Source organism: Sus scrofa, chromosome 14, assembly GCF_054392235.1.
Source record: "Sus scrofa isolate SSC_HxYL_T2T_F1_AM1 chromosome 14, Sscrofa_HxYL_maternal_Yorkshire_Landrace_v2.0, whole genome shotgun sequence".
Lineage (NCBI taxonomy): Eukaryota > Metazoa > Chordata > Mammalia > Artiodactyla > Suidae > Sus > Sus scrofa.
The window spans coordinates 61,059,239-61,079,467 of record NC_139396.1 but is presented as its reverse complement, the minus strand read 5'-3'; the positions used below and the strand labels follow the sequence as shown (position 1 = coordinate 61,079,467).

General features: G+C 44.7%; 2 protein-coding genes across 3 annotated transcripts in view; one reads left to right on the top strand and one right to left on the bottom strand.

The window, feature by feature from the left end:
• Positions 1–10,227: 10,227 nt before the first annotated feature.
• On the top strand, positions 10,228–14,152 carry LOC100737404 (disintegrin and metalloproteinase domain-containing protein 1a-like). Its single transcript, XM_021074210.2, has one exon. The coding sequence runs from the start codon at positions 11,100–11,102 to the stop codon at positions 13,626–13,628; it is 2,529 nt and encodes an 842-aa protein (XP_020929869.2). The 5' UTR covers positions 10,228–11,099; the 3' UTR covers positions 13,629–14,152.
• The window catches only part of TMEM116 (transmembrane protein 116), a 117,982-nt gene continuing 111,529 nt past the window's right edge, over positions 13,777–20,229 (bottom strand). Inside the window, exon 11 of one of the 2 annotated variants that reach the window (XM_021074216.2) lies at positions 13,777–14,642. In XM_021074216.2, coding sequence (XP_020929875.2) covers positions 14,604–14,642 — 39 coding nt within the window. In that variant the 3' untranslated portion in view covers positions 13,777–14,603. The remainder of the gene's footprint in view (positions 14,643–20,229) is intronic. The other variant, XM_084995621.1, reaches the window with a different exon arrangement.

The following is a 20,229-nucleotide window of genomic DNA, read 5'->3' as shown; positions in this document are numbered from 1 at the left end:
GGACTTTTGAAAACAAGCATTTCCTCATATCGGTCGGTATGTCTAACGGGAAGAACCTCTGTCCTCACTACCTACCACGGCCACTTCCCAGGCTGGGCTTTGGCTTGAGTCTTGTTTCCAACGAATGAATGACTTTACTCTTCCCTTCCCCTACTTAGTTCAACTCTCACAGCTCCAGGGAGCTTCTTGAAGTGCTCCAGCATACCTTCCCCTACTTTTTCTGAATCAAAACATGGGTTCTCTCTCACGGAAAGAACCTACAGGGGAGTCAGCCTGAAACAGACCATCGGGGGGGTGTTTTCTGTAGGACAAAGAGGATATATGCACCCTTACCGTGTGGTGAAGTCTCCAAGGTACTTGGACAGTGGGAAACGGGTCTACTCATAGAGCATGTTCTCCGAATCTCAAATTCTGGAGGTACTCATGCGTTAGCAGAGAGACGGAAAGAGAACCGCTTAAGAGACCAAAGGAATACAACTCTGAAACCACAACACTTCTTCCAGTAATGCATTTCTGGTCACCTGGTAATCACGAGCTGGGTGTTAGTGCAGACAACTGCACGTGAAAAGTAGAAACAAAGACGGCACAGCGTCAGTGCCAGGGAACAGGAGAAAGGGCCCCCTCTCGTGCCTTCCACCGACCCCTTATCCACCCAAAGCCAGCCTTTATGGTTCCACAGATAAGTGAGGTCACTATAAAAATGCAGACATGCAAATAAATGCACCAAATAAAGCCGGTGCCACCAATCAACTCCCTGCTTATTAAAAATGAGAATGGACTCTGACTCGGAGGTAACTGACGTGTCATGCTCTAAGGAACTGCTGCTCACAGGTAGGAATCTCTTTATAGGAAAACTAAAACTCTTGCAACAAAGCGACATCTGTATGTTAAACTTCCCAACCACTGAGAGGCTATGTGAAAGAAATCATGTTCTATACAATGGATTATACAATATTATTTATACAATAAAGTACCTGAAGAAGAACCTGTTAGTCTTATTCCCAAGGTTTTCGTGAACAGATACCATTTGAAATCATCTTTATTGCTCCCTTAGCTGTTTTTATAACCAATGTAAATATCTAAAAATGTTTTCCAAAATGACACAAGCATAAGAGAGAAGAGGAGATTATCTTTCCTAAGCACTGCAAGAGCTCTTTTCTTCTCTGTAGAGCTTAGACCACGAGTGCTGTGTCAGCTTTGAGTCCTGTGTTTTTCCAGCCTAACAAATTCAACCAGGAAATAATTTTTATGAGAGAAAAAAACAAAACAAAACAAAAATCAAGGCGCCTTTCTTCTGACTGGGGAGGCAGGGGCCGGGGTGGGGGGGTAGGGCGCCTTTCACATTCCATGTCCCCAAGTCCCAGGTGCTACTTCCTGGCTGACCGGTCTGCGACAGGGAACTGCACTACTTCAGGGCCCGGGTTTCCTCCTCAGCCAAATGGCCACACAAAGGTTCTCAACCACCCAGAGTGGTTGAGAGATTCAGGCAGATAACGTGTGTGCAGTGCCTGGCATACAGCAGGTGCTCAAACAAACGCTGAGAAGATCTAAAATCAAAGGCGATGACGCATGAAAGATAGCATTGTTAACTGTAAGCTGTTCGGTGGATACGATTTGTCCACTGTCAAGTCATAATACTCAATTTCCCTTACACCGATGGCATTCTGACCCACCACGTGGCCATTTGCAAACATATCCTATTTCCCCAACTCCACTGTAAATCTCTGGAGCTGAGTCACAAGATCTGGTTAACGCGGCCATCACTGCCTTGGGCCCAGTTATGGCCAAGATGGTAGGGACTTTATTCTTGTCTTCAGAGCCCCACCCAAGGCCATGGTGGCATTCAAAGCAACCCTGTTTCTTGGATCCTAAGTCAAGGATTCTAGTTCTCTGCCTAGAATGATTATCCTCAATCCTTAATGTGCAAATGGCTCAGGACAGCCTTGTTGTCCAAGCTTGATGTTTTCTACACAAGTCTAATTTTAACAAGAGACTGAGACACGTTGCCTCTCCCTCTATTCATGGACGCATGCATGCATCCAATCATTCATTCCCCTACCACTGGGTCTTTACCTACAGACTGTTCTAGTACCACGGAAACTAAAAGGAAAGAAGACAGAGTCTCTGGTCCCATGAACATTTTAAAAATTACAAACCCGAGGAGTTCCTGTGGTGGCTCAGTGGTTAACGAATCCGACTAGGAACCATAAGGTTGAGGTTTGGGTCCCTGCCCTTGCTCAGTGGGTTAACGATCCGGCATTGCCGTGAGCTGTGGTGTAGGTTGCAGACGCGGCTTGGATCCCATGTTGCTGTGGCTCTGGTGTAGGCCGGTGGCTACAGCTCCGATTGGACCCCTAGCCTGGGAATCTCCATATGCCTCGGGAGCGGCCCAAGAAATAGCAAAAAGGCAAAAAATAAATAAATAAATAAATAAATAAATAAATAAATAAATAAAAATAAATAAAAAAATAAAAATAAAAATTACAAACCCGACACAAATAAACAGATAACTATCTAATGGGCCAGGCTGTGATGTGTGTGTGACAGAACGACACGAAGCCGTACATGGGGAAGGAGAGTGACGCCATCAGGGCAGAGTGCTATTTTAGGCCAGTGGTTAGAGCAGTCTTATCTGACCACGTGGCGTTTGAGGAGAGACATGCAGAAAGTGAGGGAAGAAGCTCTGCAGCTATGGGGGGGAGGGGCAAGTCAGGGAGGGGGAACTCTAAGTGAAAAGGTGCTGACATGGGAGCATGCCTCTGGCATGTCTGAAGAAGAGCAAGGTCAGCATAGCTGGACAGCGTGAGCATCATGGAGAGTAGTGTGAGGGTTGCGGAAGGAGACAGGTCATGTGAAGCCCTGGAAAGGACTTTCGGTTTTATTTTGGTGGCAATGGGAAGCACTGGAAGGGTTTTGGCAAAGGAGTGACCAGAGCTGGAAGCATGAGAGATCACTCCATCTGCTCTGGCAGTAAGGGACAGGGAAGTGGGCAACTGCAGAAGCAGAGGGCCCTTGGGGACTCCTGTGATTTGCCAGGTGGCCGATGGTGGAAGGTTTTAGGAGGGTGGCACAAGCGACTGATGGCTGTGAGGAGAGACTGGAATCTGGGTATACTGTAAGGCAGAGCCAAAAGGATTTGCTGAGGGAGCAGATGCAGAGTGTGAGAGAAAGGCAGCAAAGGAAGGATGACTCCCGTGGCTCTCCCTGAGCAACTGCAAGAACAGAGCTGCCATTTACTGAGATGAGGATGAGTGTGGACATGCTGAGTTTGAGATGCCCACTAAACACCCACGAGGGCATGTCGGCTAGGCAGCAAGATGACCGAGTTGTCTCCTGATTCAGGAGATAAGGCAGCCAGAAGTGTATATTTGAGGATTGTCAGTGTTCAGATGATAGTCCAAGCCATGGGACCGGCTGACGCTGCCTAGGGAGCGAGTACAGATGGAGAAGGGAAGAGAGCTGAGGACCTGGTGAGGACTGAGCTCCAGGGCATCCCTTGTGTAGATGCTGATGACATGAGGAGAATTTAGGAAAGAAGAAGGAGAAAGAGTGGCCAGTGTGGTAGGGGTACCACCAGGAGAGAGTGTTGTCCTGCAAACCAAGAGAAGAACGAGGTTCTGGAAGACTTTTCCTCGGCAAACCCAGTCCATCCACACATTCTCTTGGCTCTACCCTCAACACATACCCAGAACGTGACCTGATATGACTACCCTCAACTCTCCAGAGCACTGGAAGTCACCATCAACTCCCTCCTAGACAACGGCAGAAGGTTTTGACTGGTCTCTCTTTTCCCACCCTGGCTCCCACAAGAGCCTATTTTCCACCCAGCGGGCACAGTGATTTTTTTCAAAGGCCAGTCAGACATACCCATCATCTTTTAAACGTTGCTGGTAGGTCCACAGGGTGAAGGCCCGGTGCTGATCACTTGATGTGACGATGGGAGAGTTTATTTAGCTACTGACATCTGGAGTAGAGCAGTCTGGTTGGGTGGCTGGGGGTGAAAGCATACGCTAATGGAGTCAAAATACGAAGGGTGGGGGAGTTCCTGTCGAGGCTCAGTGGTTAACGAATCCGACTAGGAACTGTGCGGTTGCGGGTTCGATCCCTGGCCTTGCTCGGTGGGTTAAGGATCCGGCGTTGCCATGAGCTGTGGTGTGGGTCGCAGACGCGGCTCGGATCCCGAGTTGCTGGGGCTCTGGCGTAGGCCGGCGGGCGGCTACAGCTCCAATTAGACCCCAAGCCGGGGAACCTCCCTGTGTCGTGGGTGCGGCTCTAGAAAAAGACAAAACAAAACAAAACAAAACAAAACACAAAGGGTGGGTCCAAAGGCCTTTGTAAAGGTGTCCAACCTCTTTAGTATTCAGAGAAACGCAGATTACCTAGCCACAAAGAGCTATCGCTACACACCCACAAGATGGCCTACACAAGACAGAACATTCCAAGTATTCATGTGGAACAGTGGAAACTCTCAGAAACTGCTTTAGAAATGTAAACTGGCAGGCCACTCCGAAACAGCACATTTTAATTTTCTAGTTAAACTGCCATCTTGGGTGCCCCGTACCTTAGCCATTTCACCTGAGGGCACATACCCTAGACATTTCTGCTCATTTGCATCCCCTTACTAGCTGATAATGGTCACAGAAGCACTCGTCATAGTACTCCAAAAGAACAGAACCCCACGTTCACAGATAACATGACGGATGTTAAGCTGCGACAGACCCACACAGAGGAATACAAGAGTAGAGCAATGGAAGGGAAGGAGCTACAGCAGCCCACAATAACAGTTAGGTAAAACTGAAATACCATGTGGAACAAAAGACGCTTTACACAAACACTGCACTCGTATGGCTTCATGTGAGGTTAAGAGGGAAAATGGGAAGCACTTCCAAAATGTCAAAACAAGGTCCTGCAGAAGACCCCTCCTCCATAAAAGCAGCTGTAACAGTGGCAAAAATAGTCAAAATCAACCTTTTCTGGAAGTGCATATCAGGTAAAGTCAAAGAACCACCTGAGGTCTGTTTATTCAAAAACAAAAGCCGGAGTTCCCGTCGTGGCGCAGTGGTTAACGAATCCGACTAGGAACCAGGAGGTTGCGGGTTCAGTCCCTGCCCTTGCTCAGTGGGTTAAGGATCCGGCGTTGCCGTGAGCTGTGGTGTAGGTTGCAAACGCAGCTCCGATCCTGCGTTGCTGTGGGTCTGGCGTAGGCCGGTGGCTACAGCTCCAATTAGACCCCTAGCCTGGGAACCTCCACATGCTGCGGGATTGGCCCAAGAAGTAGCAAAAAAAAAAAAAAAAAACGACCAACAACCAAAAAAAATAAAAAAAAAAAACAAAAGCCAAGACACAGCTGCATCTTGGCAGGAGTGGCGAGTTTCGTGAACCTCCCCCCCCCCTTTTTTTTCTTTTTGGTCTTTTTTGCCTTTTCTAGGGCGGTGGCTGCAATATATGGAGGTTCCAGGCTAGGGGTCTAATTGGAGCTGTAGCCACTGGCCTACGCCAGAGCCACAGCAAGACTCCGTGGATCTGAGCCGCGTCTGCAACCTACACCACGGCTCACCGTTAACGCCGGATCTTTAATCCACTGAGCGAGGCCAGGGATTGAACCCGTGACCTCATGGTTCCTAGTTGGATTCGTTAACCACTGAGCCGAGTCGGAACTCTGAGTTTTGTGAACTTTTAACTGCCCTACTCTCATATCCCTCTCCTCAGGTCCCCGCCCGTCATCGCAACTACAACTCAGTTGCATCATCTCAACCACCATGGCTGTGAAAACAGGCAGCCTGGCACCCAGTGGAATATGGGAAGAACAGTTCAGAGCTGCCTCAAGAGCCCTATTCCCATAGCACTGCTACTAATTTGCATGTCTGGCAGGTCCCTGGAAAAGCCCCATTCACAGGACTTGTATTGCTATCAAACTCTCAGAAGAAAACATAGGCAAAAGCTTCATGGCACTGGATTTGGCAAAGGTTTCTTGGGTACGACGCCAAAGGCACAGGCAACCGAAGAACAAAGAGACAAAATGGACTTTAACAGAGTGAAAAGGCAACCACAGAATGAGAAAAATATTTGCAAATCATATATCTGATAAGGGATTAATATCCAGAACTCCTAAAACTCAACAACAACAGAAAAAACAAACAGCCTGATTCAAAAAAAGAAGCGGGGTTGGGGGGGGGGCGCGCAAAGATCGCAGTTCATGGTCTCAAAAAAAAAAAAAAAAAAAAAGGCAAAGGACTCAAACGGACATTTCTCCAAAGAAGGTACACGAATCACCAGGAAAATGCAAATCTAAACTGCAATGAGATACCACCTCGTATCCATTAGGATGGCCACCATAAAAACAAAACAAAAGAAAACACAGCAGAAAAGAACAAATGTTGGAGAGGACGTAGAGAAAACTGCAACGCTTGTGCACTACTGGTGGGGAAATGTAAAATGGTACAGCTGCAGTGGAATACGGTGTGGCAGTTCTTCAAAAAAAAATTTAACATGGGATGACCGCACGATGCAGCAAATCCACGTCTGGGTATGAACCCAAAAGAACTGAAAGCGGGTTCCTGAAGAAATATTTGTACAAAAGCAGCATTATTCACAATAGCTAAAATATGGAAGCAACCAGAGGGCCCAAAGAAGGGTGAGTGGACAAAGCACGTTTGGGTGAATGTGGGGTAAACATACATACGAGGGAGTATCATTCACCATTACAAAGGAAGGAAGTTCTGCAATATGCCACAACATGGATAGACCTTGAGGACATTATGCTAAGTGAAACAGGCCAGTCACAAAAAGAGTCTGATTCCACTTAGATGAGGTACTCTGAGTAGCATCAAAATCATAGAGACAGGAGTTCCCGTCGTGGCTCAGTGGTTAATGAATCCGACTAGGAACCATGAGGTTGTGGGTTCGATCCCTGGCCTTGCTCAGTGGGTTAGGATACGGCATTGCCACGAGCTGTGGTGTAGGTCGCAGACGTGGCTGGGATCCCATGTTGCGGTGGCTCTGGCGTAGGCCGGCAGCTACAGTTCCGATTCGACCCCTAGCCTGGGAACCTCCATATGCTGCGGGAGAGGCCCTAGAGAAGGCAACAAAACAAAACAAAACAAAACAAAACATAGAGACAGAGGGCAGGAGGGTGGGAAAGCAGGGCCCTAACTGTTTGTTTGTTTGTTTGGCTTTTTAGAGCCGCACCCACGACACAGGGAGGTTCCCCGGCTAGGGGTCTGATCGGAGCTACAGTGGCTGGCCTACACCATAGCCAGAGCGACCTACACCACAGCTTGTGGCACCACTGGATCCTCAACCCACTGAGCGAGGCCAGGGATCAAACCCGCAACCTCGTGGTTCCTAGTCGGGTTCGTTTACCGCTGAGCCACGAAGGGGACTCCCCTAATAGTCCAATGAGTATAGCGTTTCAGTTTTACACAATGAAAAGAGTCCTGGAGATGGACAGTGGCGATGGTAGCACAATACAGAACAGTATTTAACTACACTGAAGTGTACACTTAAAGATGGTCAAGACGGTAAATTTTATGTTCCGAACGTTCTAACAGAAATAAAAACATCAGAAGAAAAAGGTGAAATAGACCTCTCCACTCTAACAGACACCATCAAGAAAGTGAAAAGACAGCCTACAGAATGGGAGAAAACATTTGCAAATCACAGAGTTGAAAGAGACTAGTACCCAGGAAAGATTAAAAACTCTTGAAAAAGACACCTCGCTTTAAAGGGACAAAGGATGTGAACAGACATTTCTCCAAAGAAGATAGAAATGAGCAGTAAGAGTGTGAAAAGCTGTGCATCCTCACTAATCATTAGGGAAGTGCAAATCCAAACTGCGCTGGGATGCCACTTACATCCACTAGGAGGACTATAATCAAAAAGACAGGCAATAACAAATGCCAGGGATGACGCGGAGAAACTGGAATCCCCATTCATTGCTGGCAGGAGTGGAAAATTACGCAGCTGCTTTGGGAAACAGCTGGGCAGTTCCTCAAAGGCCAAACATGATTATCACATGATCAAGCAATTCCATGCCTAAGTATCGACCCAAGAGACAGGAAAACATACATCGATGTAAAAACCTGTACGAGAAAGGAGGCCCTAGCAGTACGACTCACGCTAGTCAAAAAAAGGAAATCACCAGAATGTTCATCAAGTGATGCTATGGTACAGCCACACAAAAAGAACATTATGTGGCCAAAAGGAAACGAGGTACTGATACCTGTGGTAGCGTGGCTAATCTTTGAAAACATTATGCTTGGTGAAATAAGCCGGCCACAGAAGATTACAACTTGTAGGATTCCACTGCTATGAACAGTCTATAGAGCACAGACAAAAGCATAGGGATAGAAGGTAAACTGGTGGTGACCAGGGGCCGGAGGGAGCAGAGAATTGGGAGTGACTAACTCATGGACCCTGGGAGTTTTGTTTCGGGGGAGGGGGGGTGAGGAAAGTGTCCTAAAATTGATGGTGGTGATGGCTGCATAATTGTCTGAACATATGACAAACCACCAAACTGTACCCTTCAAAGGATGAATATTATGGGGATGTGATTTGTATCTCCATAAATCTGTTACTAACAGACAAGTAAAATAAAATTACATAATTCTGGGATGCATATTTAGGAAGCCAAACAAGAAAGAAAGTGGGGAGGGAGTTACCATAAAAGACAGCACCACAGTCTCTCTGAAGCAGGAGGATATGTGATTGGCAAGGGCACAGAGGTGACGTCTATGAAGCTGCAACTGCTGATTACCTATCAGGCTTGTATTTACACAGCCGTTTCTCAATCCCTCTCTCCCTCCCCACCCCTCTCTCTCCCTCTCCTGATCCCCCTCCCTCCCTACTTCTCCCTTTCTGAGTAAAATATACATAACGTTATACTAACTATCATAACCATTTTAAGTGTGAAGTTCATTGCCATTAAGCACATTCACATTGTTGGGCCACCACCATCACCACCACCGCCATCATCATCATCCATTTCCAGAGCTTTTCATCATCCCGAGCTGAAAGTCTGTACCCATTAGACAGCTCCTCCCCATCACTCTTCTCCCCTCTCCCCGCCCCTGGTAACCTCCATTCTACTCTCCGTCGCTGTGAACTTGATACTTGATTAATTGTGGAATTTATATAAATGAGACTATAAGGTATTGGGCCTTTGGCGTCTGGCTTAGCTGTGCTCGTTTGACCAATTTACTGAAAAATACATTTATGTTTTATGCACATTTTGTGACTGTGCTATGGGTCAAAATAAAACATTTCAGAAAAGAAAAAAGGAGTAATGAAAATTGGAATAGAGTGTCTATACACCCTTTCAAAGAATTTCATTATAAAACAGAGAGGAGAAACTGGACGGTGACTGGAGGGTGATGTGGGCTGAGAGAAATGTGGTTTTATAAAAGTGAGCTATTACAGCATATACTGAGATTGGATCCAGTGGACAAACAGATGTTCAAGATGTAAAAGAGAGGAGTTGCCATCATGGCTCACAGTTAACAAATCCAACTAGGAACCACGAGGCTGTGGGTTCGATCCTTGGCCTCGCTCAGTGGGTTAAGGATCTGGTGTTGCCGCAAGCTGTGGCGTAGGTCACAGATGCGGCTGGGATCCGGCGTTGCTGTGGCTCTGGCGTAGGCCGGCGGCTACAGCTCTGATTGGACCCCTAGCCTGGGAACCTCCACATGCCGTGGATGCGGCCCTAGAAAAGACAAAAAAAAAAAAAAAAAAAAAAGAAAGAAAAAAGAAAAAAAAAAGAAAGATGTAAAAGAGAGAAGGGAGAAATGAAAAAGGGAAGTTCAGGAGAAGCTGAAAGGGAAGAACACCCCACGCACAAGGAAAAGGATTGGTCTAGAATGGAGCATGGAGAATTTCTCCACCACAGCGGGGGGAACATTTAGATGCAGGCAGACTCATCCAGCGTCTACGTGCGGAAGTATTCGTTCGGTTGCTTCTACTCTTCTCAGTGAGATATGAGGCAAGAAGAAATTAGGAGAGTGAACTGATCATGCCATCAGTCAGAGTGGTTTTCATGGTTTTTTCTGAAGACATTTTCAGATGTTCCGAGCAGGCATGAAGCAAGTACAAAGGCATGAGATTCAGCAGATGAGATATCACAGCACCCAAACCTGGGAGCTATTCACTCATTCAGCAAATAATTCTTGTTCATCTGCTCTTGGACAAGCACTCATCCAGGCCTGGCGGGTGGCGGCATACAAGGATGAACAGACAGAAGTGGCCACTGAACACACGGGCGCCATACACTCACACAGAGGAGATTTTTAGGACTCCTAATCTTCAGCAGGCATAACCCGAAGATCCTCCTAGTCAGGACCAGCCCAAGAACGGTCATAGGCCTGGAAGGGAGCAACCAGTGTGGCCATAACTGCACAAAGGGGAGAGTGCGCTCTTGGGATCTCCCATACACACTTTTGGACAGTGTTATAAACAGAACTTGAGAAACTGAATTCTGATGATGTTAAAACACAGGAGCATTGTCGCTTGTCCCATGTGTCACCAGCACACTCGAGTTTAGCTTGAGGCACAGGGGAGCCGCCCCACTGGCCCTATCTAAAGTTATGTGCATGACTTTCCAGTCTGCGAGATGTGCACAGCACTATAATGCCTCGCTGTGGGGTAAAGAACATCCGTGGGGTACAGGGCAAGAGTTTCAGAAGAGGGGAAGTGGGCAATGGAGGGTGCCCACCAAAGACCTCCAAGCCCCCTGGTCTGGAACATTTGGAGTCAGCCGAGCAATGAGCAACGGACGATATTGGGCGGGTGGGGGGTGGGGAGTTCCGTGTGGCACAGTTGAGGAAGGAAGGCGTGGAGGTTTTGTTCCCTTGATCAAAGTACGGTCTTGCCTTTTAGAGTCTGCAGCCCCTCTTCATGATCACATCACTTTATAATTGTCAAAAGGACCTTAACCAAGGAGCGCTGAAGCTGATGCTGTGGAAGAAAGTCACAGAGAAAGGACACTATCTGAAGCGTAACAGATCGGAAAGACTAGAAGGGACACAGCCAGAGGCTGTACCTCTGAGAGGTAGGCACTAGCCACCCTTTATGCATCCAGCACAGATCTGAAGTCAATACCTGTGTGCATGTCAGGGAGAGCTGCTGTGGATGGACACAGGCCCTGCGTCATCAACCGATTCACTAGGGCCACATCAATGGCAGACTCTGCGAGAGACACTGCCTCTATACTCCCTTCTCCACGGAAAAACCAAGAGCTCAGGAACGAGGCTAGCAGAGGGCTTCAGACTTGGGCTCCCCAGATGAAGGGCTGGCTGCCACCCTTGCCAGGACCTTCATGTGCCAGGTTGGCGATCATGTTGGTCTTGGTACTGATTTTCCTGCCAAGCATGTACTGTGACCTGGGATCAGTATACCACTCTTCCTATGAAATAGTCATCCCCCAGAGTCTGGCAGTGGAGGGAAGGGAAGACCCAGAGGAAGAGGTGTCCTATACACTACCTATGCAGGGCCAGAAGCAGCTGCTTCACCTGAAGGTGAAGAGAGACTATTTTGTGCATAACTTTCCAGTCTTCAGCTACCGCAATGGCATCCTGGGGCAAGCGGTGCCTTTCATCTCCCGGGACTGTCACTATGAGGGCTACGTAGAAGGAGTCCCAGGCTCCTTTGTCTCTGTCAACATCTGTTCAGGCCTCAGGGGCTTCCTGGTTAAGGAAGAACAATCCTATGGCATTGAGCCCATGCACTCTTCAAAACGGTTTGAACATGTGTTGTACACCATGGCTCATGAAGCTCGAGTCTCCTGCAGCGTCACTTCCAACGACAGCCAAGTGGCACCCGCCAGCCAGCAACAAGACAGCAGCAAGCCTCGCAGTCTGCAGGCGCCATCCTACTTGTGGTCACACACCAAGTACGTGGAGATGTTTGTGGTGGTCAACCACCAGCGGTTCCAAATGTGGGGCAGTGACGCCAACGAGACCGTCCAGAGAGTGATGGACATCATTGCTCTGGCCAACAGCTTCACTAGGGGAATAAACACAGAGGTGGTGCTGGCTGGAATGGAGATCTGGACTGAGGGGGACCTCGCAGAGGTCCCAGTGGACCTGCGAGTTGCACTCAGGAATTTCAACAGCTGGAGACAAGAGAAGCTCGTCCATCGTGTGAAGCACGATGTTGCCCACATGATTGTTGGACACCGTCCTAAAGAGGATATGGGACAGGCATTTCTCAACGGTGCCTGCTCGAGTGATTTTGCAGCAGCTGTTGAATCCTTCCACCATGAAGATGTCCTCCTGTTTGCAGCACTCATGGTCCATCAGCTTGGGCACAACTTGGGTATGCAGCACGACCATTCGGCCTGCGTTTGTAAAGACGCACACTTTTGCCTCATGCTTGAAAATATCACCAAAGAAAGTGGCTTCAGCAACTGCAGCTTCGACTTCTTCCACCAGTTCCTCTGGGAACACAAAGGAGCCTGCCTATTTAACAAGCCTGGGCACAAACGCCGCTTACGCAGGAACGGCCGGTGTGGCAATGGTGTTGTGGAAGACGATGAGCAGTGCGACTGTGGTTCTGACTGTGACATTCACCCGTGTTGCGACCAAACATGTAGGCTGAAGGAGAATGCATTATGTAATCCCAGTCCCTGTTGTAATGTTTCATGCCAGTATGAACGTATTGGACGTAGTTGCCGTCCTGCTTCTGGAACGTGTGACCTCCCAGAATTTTGTCTTGGTAACTCTGGAGAATGCCCCCCAGACCACTACAAGCTAGATGGTACGCCATGTCAAGAGAAGAACTTTTGTGTTGGGGGTCTCTGCAGGAGCTTTGACTATCAATGTTTTGACGTTTTTGGGTACCCTGCAAGATCTGCTTCAGAAGACTGTTATCGGTTACTTAATAAGAAAGCGAATAGGTTTGGAAACTGTGGTATGGCCTCGTCATCTAACCAATATGTTCAATGCGCAGATGAAAATATACTTTGCGGGAAAGTTGTATGTACAAATGTTCAACGGCTACCAAATATAAGAAGCCTGTCTACCATGCTGCAGGTCCCTCATAATGATGACTACTGCTGGACCATGGATATGTCTGGCACTTCTGATGTCCCTGATGATGGGTGGTCATATAATGGCAATGTTTGTGGTTCAGACAAAATTTGCATGAATTTCTCCTGCACTGCATCCTCTGTGCTTGGATACTCATGCAATGAAAAGGAGTTGTGTAATGGGAAAGGGGTTTGCAATGATCTCAAGCACTGCCATTGTGAGATTGGTTTTGCCCCTCCTGACTGCAGCTCTCCAGGATCTGGTGGTAGTGTGGACAGTGGCCCCCCTGGTATAGAACCTCATCCATCGCCACCAGATCAAGGTGATGGTCAAAACACTAGCAGTGATTCCAGACCTCAAGAAGCCTTCTTAGACTGGATGATGATACTGCTTATTATACTTTTTATCATAATAGTAATAATTATAATTTTTTGCGTCACCACCATTTGTAGAGAGGCAGCAGAAAAGGCGCCTGCAGAGGCTGCCGCAGCAGGGGCTGCTGCACCAGAGGCTGCCCCAGAAGAGGCTGCCCCAGAAGAGGAAGCAGAGGAGGAAGAGGAGGAGGAGGAGGAGGAAGAGGAAGAGGAAGAGGAAGAATCTGAGCCTTAAGCCAAGTAGTGGGAGAAAGAAGCCTAATGCGTCAAACACCTCAAGCAATGAGTAGGAATGAGAGGCTCAGTGAAGCAAGAGTGAAGTGGGAATTGATAGCTTCAGTGGCTCTGACTAGGATTATAAAGTTTATAAAAATATACTAATGTGGGAGGATAGATTCTCTCACTTTATTATTCGTTTTAGTAAGGAAGGTTTTATTTATATATTAAATATCTTACTACTTTTTGCTTTTTCACATTTCATTTGAACTCTTCACATATACCTACTGACATCAACGTCCTTGTCTAAGGCTAATTTTTCCAGTCACCAGGACCTTTTTCAGGACATGCCATCTTTCATCTAAGCTGTCTGACATACACTTCTATTGGTACCTGCATTTATTACTATCACTTGGATTTTTATTTCAAGTAACAGCTACCTGTTATGTGAGGACAGTAGTTTATGTGACTGTTCTAATTTGTCCTATAAATGCACTTTCATGAAATGAGTTTTTAAATAAAAATAAAACACCTTGTGGTGTAGTTATTGTGTCTATTTTCTTCTGGGGCTCTGTGGGAGGGACTATATCCAGCAAGGCAAAAGACCCTGATAGCCACAGGATCAAGAAGGTAGTGTTTAAATCATTCACCTTTTCAAATCTGGCAGATGTTTAACATGATACATACTCAATTTATTCCTTCCCAGGACTTCCATGTCCTTCCTATGGCCATACTCCCTTTTTACCTAAAATATTCCCTTTTTTATCTAGAGCAGTGTTCATATCCCTCCTCTTTACTAATCTTGCTGGGATGAATTTCAAACCTTCAGATATGTTTGATGAACATCGCCCAGTCAGGAAAATGTATTTATTCTAATTTTATACAGTATAGAGTCCTCTACCACAGTGCTGAGTGCATGTATTAAACTAAAATTTTGTCTTTTCTATTTTTCTTTTAATAATTTGTTAACTGATATCAGAAGGATTCTCTCCAATTACAGGTTAACAGAGCTTTGGATGCAGCAGATATTTCTCTGTGAAGAGAGCACAAAGCAAGTATAATATTAACATTATTCATTCTGTGCCAGCAACTGTGTTAAACACTTTATATTAACTATCTTAATTTAATTCTCCTAGCCCCCTATGAAACCTAACTCTTTTTCATGAGGAAACAGACAACAGAGAATTTTCTCTGGAGCTAATAAATGGTGGAAACTGCATCTCTTTCCAAGTGCGATTCAAGATACAATTTCCACTATCTCATGAGCCTTCCCCTTTAGTAAAATGTAACAGGGAAGACACGAAATATATATTTAATTGACCTCTATTATGAGTCCACAAATTGTGTAGTCATTATTGATGAAAATGTGTTTTCTCCTATTACATCCTAACATTATGGTCTTGTAGTACTGTGGGCCCAGAATATTGTAGATGCCTAATAAGCGTTTACCAAGTGAATGATTTAACCACAGCTAACCTGAAAATACAGAGCCAAATTCACTCCTGGAGAAGGATGCCTCTTGCCACTCCCTAGCACAACCAAAATCTTGCTCAGATTCAATACTGCTAAATACTCACCAAGAAATAAGTCATAAAAAATTTACAAAACCTCAAACTCCAACAAATGAAGGATAGACTATGGTAGGGGAAGGAATAGTTTTAATGTGGGCAGGAGTGTGCTGGTAGATGTAACTTTGGGTGTGAAGTCTCCATGGTCAAGGATCAGAGTCTTCTATAAATGTTCTGGTAACAATAGTTCACTCTGCATTGTGTGTGACTGCCTCTAGGAAGTATACCATTTCCTTTGATTCCTGTCCTCATCATATTTGGGGGATTCTGAGGAATGCTTACATATTCTAGTAATTTGTGTTGGTAATCACTCATGACCCAGCCAGCTGGCCCCCTGAACTGTTATGGTGATTTACTGTCATCATTTACCTGTCTTCCCCAGGCAGCATATTGTCCTTTCTGTGTTGCTTCAGGTCAACAGAGACCCAGGTCCTTCCCTTAGTTTTCAGAAGCCAAGTCCAGGCTTTATTCTCTCTACTTATGAGTTCAATTTTTTGGTTTCTTTTAGATTCTACATATAAATAAGATCATAAGGTATTTGTCTTTCTCTGTGTCTTAATTTACTTAATATAATGCCTTCAAGGCCCATCCATGTTGTCACAAACGTCAAAATTTCCTTCTATGGCTAAATAATATTCCTTGTGTGTAACATTTTCTTAATTCGTTCACCTAAGTTGCTTCTATGTCTTGGCAATTATAAATAATGCTGAAATGAACATGGGGATGCAGATATCTTGTTTTTGTTTGTTTTTGGTTGCCCCATAGAATATGTAAGTTGCTGGGCCAGGGATTGAATCTGAGCTGGAACTGTGACCTAAACCACAGCTATGCTGGATCCTTAACCCACTCTTCTGGGCCAGGAATCAAACCTGAATCCCTGCTACTGCAGAGACACTGTCTATCCCATGTGCCACAGCGGGAACTCCCAGATATCTTTTTTAGTTAGTATTTTCATTTCCTTTGGACAAATGCCCAGAAATAGATTGCTGGATATGATAGTTCTATTTTTAATTTTCAAGGAAATTTCATATTATTTTCCATAGTGGCTGTACCAATTTATATTCCAACTAACACTGCACAGAAGTTTCTTCTTTTCCATATCCTCTCCAAACCTCATTTCTTGTCTTTTTGATAACAGGTGTGAGGTGATATTTCATTGTGGTTTTGATTTACATTTCCCAGATGATTAGTGATACTGAGTGCCTTTTCATGGACCTGTTGGCCATCTGTATGTCTTCTTTGGAAAAATGTCTATTCAGATCCTCTGCCCTCCCCTCCGCCTTTTTTTTAGGGCTGCACCAGCAGCATATGGAAGTTCCCAGGCTAGGGGTCAAATCAGAGCTACAGCTGCTTGCCTAAGCCACAGCCACAGCAACGTGAGATCCGAGCCACATCTGCAACCTACACCACAGCTCATGGCAACACCAGAACCCCGACCCACTGAGCAAGGCCAGGGATCAAACCTGCGTCCTCATGGATACTAGGTGGATTCATTTACGCTGCACGACAATGGGAACTCCCTCTGCTCATTTTTAAATTGATTTTTTTTTTTTTTGCTATTGAGTTGTATAAGTTCTTTTTATATTTTGGATATTAACGTCTTATCAAATATATGACCTGCAAATATCTTCTCCCATTTGATAGGTTGTTTTTTCATTTTGTTGATAACTTCCTTTGTTGTGCAGAAAGAAGCCTTTCAGTCTGATCTAGTTCCACTTGGTTTTGCTTTTGATTTGATTTTGCTTGATTTGGTTTTGATTTTGATTTGATTTGATTTTGCCTGATTTTTGGTGTCAAATCCAAAAAGTTATTACCAAGACCAGTATCAAGGAGTTGACTGCCTAAGTTTTTTCCTAGGAGTTTTATGGTTTCAGTTTTTACTTTCATGTCTTTAATCCATTTTGAGTTAATTTTTGTGTATGGTTTAAGATAGTTGGTACAGCTTCATTCTTTTTGCATGTGTTCAGTTTTCTCAACACCATTGAAGAGACTGTTCATTCCTCATTGTATATTCTTGGCTGTTTTTGTTGTAAATTAGTTGACTATATATGTGTGGGTTTATTTCTGAGCTTTCTATTCTGTTCCATTGCTTTATATGTCTGTTTTTATCCAATATCATAGTGTTTTGATTACTACAGTTTGTAATATAGTTTGAAGTCAGGAGTCATGATGCTTCCAGCTTTGTTGTTCATTCTCAAGACTGCTTTGGTTATTTTGGCTCTTTAATGGTTCCATGCAAATTTCAGGATTGTTTGTTCTATTTCTGCGGTAAATACCATCGGAATTTTGACAGTGATTACACTGAATCTACAAATAGATTTGGGTTGTACAGACATTTTAACTATATTAATCCTTTGGAATTTCCATTGTGGCTCAGTGGGTTAAGAACCTGACATAGTGTTTATGAGGATGCGGGTTCAATCCCTGGTCTCACTCAGTGGGTTAAGGATCTGGCATTGCTACAAGCTGTGATGTAGGTTGCAGATGCAGCCTGGATCCTGCATTGCTGTGGCTGTGGCATAGCCAGGCAATGGCAGCTCCATTTCAACCCTTAGCCTGGAAACTTTCATATGTTGCAGGTCAGCCCTAAAAAAGATAATTTAAAAAAAAACAATATTAATTCTTCCAACTCATGAGCACAAAACATTTTTCCATTATTTGTGTCCTCTTCAATGTCTGTAGTTTTCAGTGTGAAGGTTTTTCACTTCCTTGGTTAAGTTCATTCCAAGTATTTTACTCTTTTTGATGCAATTGTAGATGGGATTGTTTTCTTAATTTCCATGACAGTTTGTTATTAGTGCATAGAAATACAATCAAAGCTTTTTGTCTTTTTTTTTTAAAGGCTGTACCCACACCATATGGAGGTTCCCAGGCTAGGGTTGAGTCAGAGCTGTAGCTGCTGGCCTGTGCCACAGCCACAGCCACGCCAGATCTGAGCCCCACCTTCGACCTGCATCACAGCTCATGGCAACGGTTGATCCTTAACCTACTGAGCAACGCCAGAGATCAAACTTGTGACTTCATGGTTATTAGTCAGATTCATTTCTGCTGAGCCACGACAGGAACTCCAACCAATTTTTGTATACTGATTTTATATCCTACAAATCTTTAGGGTTTTTAAATATATAGTATGTCATCTGCAAGTTGTAGAGACAGTTTTACTTCTTCCTTTATGACTTGGGCGCCTTTTCTTTTTCTTGCTTAATGTCTCTGCCTATGACTTCTACTAGGTTGACTATAAGCAGCAAGAGTGGGCAACCTTGTGCTCTTATCACAAAGGTCATCTATACCCCTCAACAGTCACACCACCATCCCCTGCCCACCCCACTGGCCCTAATCCCTGGCAACCACTGACATGCTTTCCATCTCTAAATTTTTTTTCTTTTTTTTGTCTTTTTGCCATTTCTTGGGCTGCTCCCGCAGCATATGGAGGTTCCCAGGCTAGGGGTTGAATCAGAGCTGTAGCTGTCAGCCTATGCCAGAGCCACAGCAACACAGGATCTGAGCAGCGTCTGTGACCTACACCACAGCTCAGGGCAATGCTGGATCGTTAACCCACTGAGCAAGGGCAGGGATCGAACCTACAACCTCATGGTTCCTAGTCGGAGTCATTAACCACTGCGCCACGACGGGAACTCCACCATCTCTATAATTTTATCACTTCAAAAATGTTATATAAATGGAGTCATACAGTATGTACCTTCTCAGATTGCTTTTTTCACTCACCTTAATGCCCCTGAAATCTAGCTATGTTGTTTTGTCTATCAGTGGTTCATTCCTTTTTATTGCTAGTATATGATATGGTTGTATCACAGTTTAACCTTTCACTTATTGAGGAAAACTGGTTATTTCCAGTTTTTGGCTATTACAAAGAAAGCTGCCATGAATATTAATGTACAGATTTTTATGTAGACATAAATTTTCATTTCTCTGGGATAAATAAATGTCTAGACGTGTAACTGCTGAAGCTTGTGTTTTTTAAAGAAACACCTATTTTCCACTTACATAATTTTATATCAGCAATCCCCAGCAGTAAGAAAGATTCAGTTTCTCTGAATCCTTACCAATATTTGGCACCATCTTTTATTTTAAAATTTTTAGTTACTCTAATAGGTCTGTAGCGACCTTTCATGGAGTCTTGTTTTGCATTTCTCTAATGTTGATCTTTTTTTTTCATGTGCTTATTTGCCACCCATATATCCTATTCAGTGAAATGTCTCTTCATGTCTTTTGCCAATTTTCTAATTGAACTGGTTGCTTTGATATTGAATAGTGAGAGTTCTTTATATATTCTAGATATAAATTCTTTATCAGATATGTGGTTTGCAAATATCTTCTCCCAACCTAGGCTTGTCTTTTCATCCTTTTCACAGAGTCATTCATAAAGCAAGAGCTTTTTACTTTTGATGCGGTTTAAGTTATAGATTTTTTCTTTTATTGATCATGCTTTGGTGTTGTGTTTGAGAATTCTTCACCAAGCTCTAGATTCTGAAAATATTCTATGTTTTCTTCCAAAAACTTTTATAATTATATCCATGATCCATTTTGAGGTGATTTTTGTACAAAGTGTTAGATTGAGGTTGAGGTTCATCTCTGTCTATGTATATCCAATTTTTCAGTACCATTTGTTGAAAAGACTGCCCTTCCTCTACAGAACTTTTCCCCTTTTGTCAAAAATCAGATGGCCACACATGTACAGGTTCTCTATTTCTGAATTCTTTATTCTGTTCCATTAATCTATGTGTCTATTCTATTGCCAATACCACAAAGTCTTAAAACTTAGTCAAGGAGTTCCGTTGTGGATCAGCAGGTTAAGAACACGACTCTTATCCATGTGGATATGGGTTCAATCTTTGGCCTCGCTCAGTGAATCCAGCATTGCCACAAGCTGCAGCATAGGTCACAGCTGCAGCTTGGATCCTGAGTTGCTATGGCTGTGACATAGGCTTGCAGTTGCAGCTCTGATTAGACCCCTGGCCTGGGAACTTCCATGTGCCACAGGTGCAGCTGTAAAAAGAAAAGGAAAAAAAAATTCAGCCAAGTGGCTCTCTC

Coding starts and splice junctions, on each gene's coding strand:
- LOC100737404 (XM_021074210.2), top strand. CDS start 11,100: ATGTCAGGGAGAGCTGCTGTGGATGGACACAGGCCCTGCGTCATCAAC.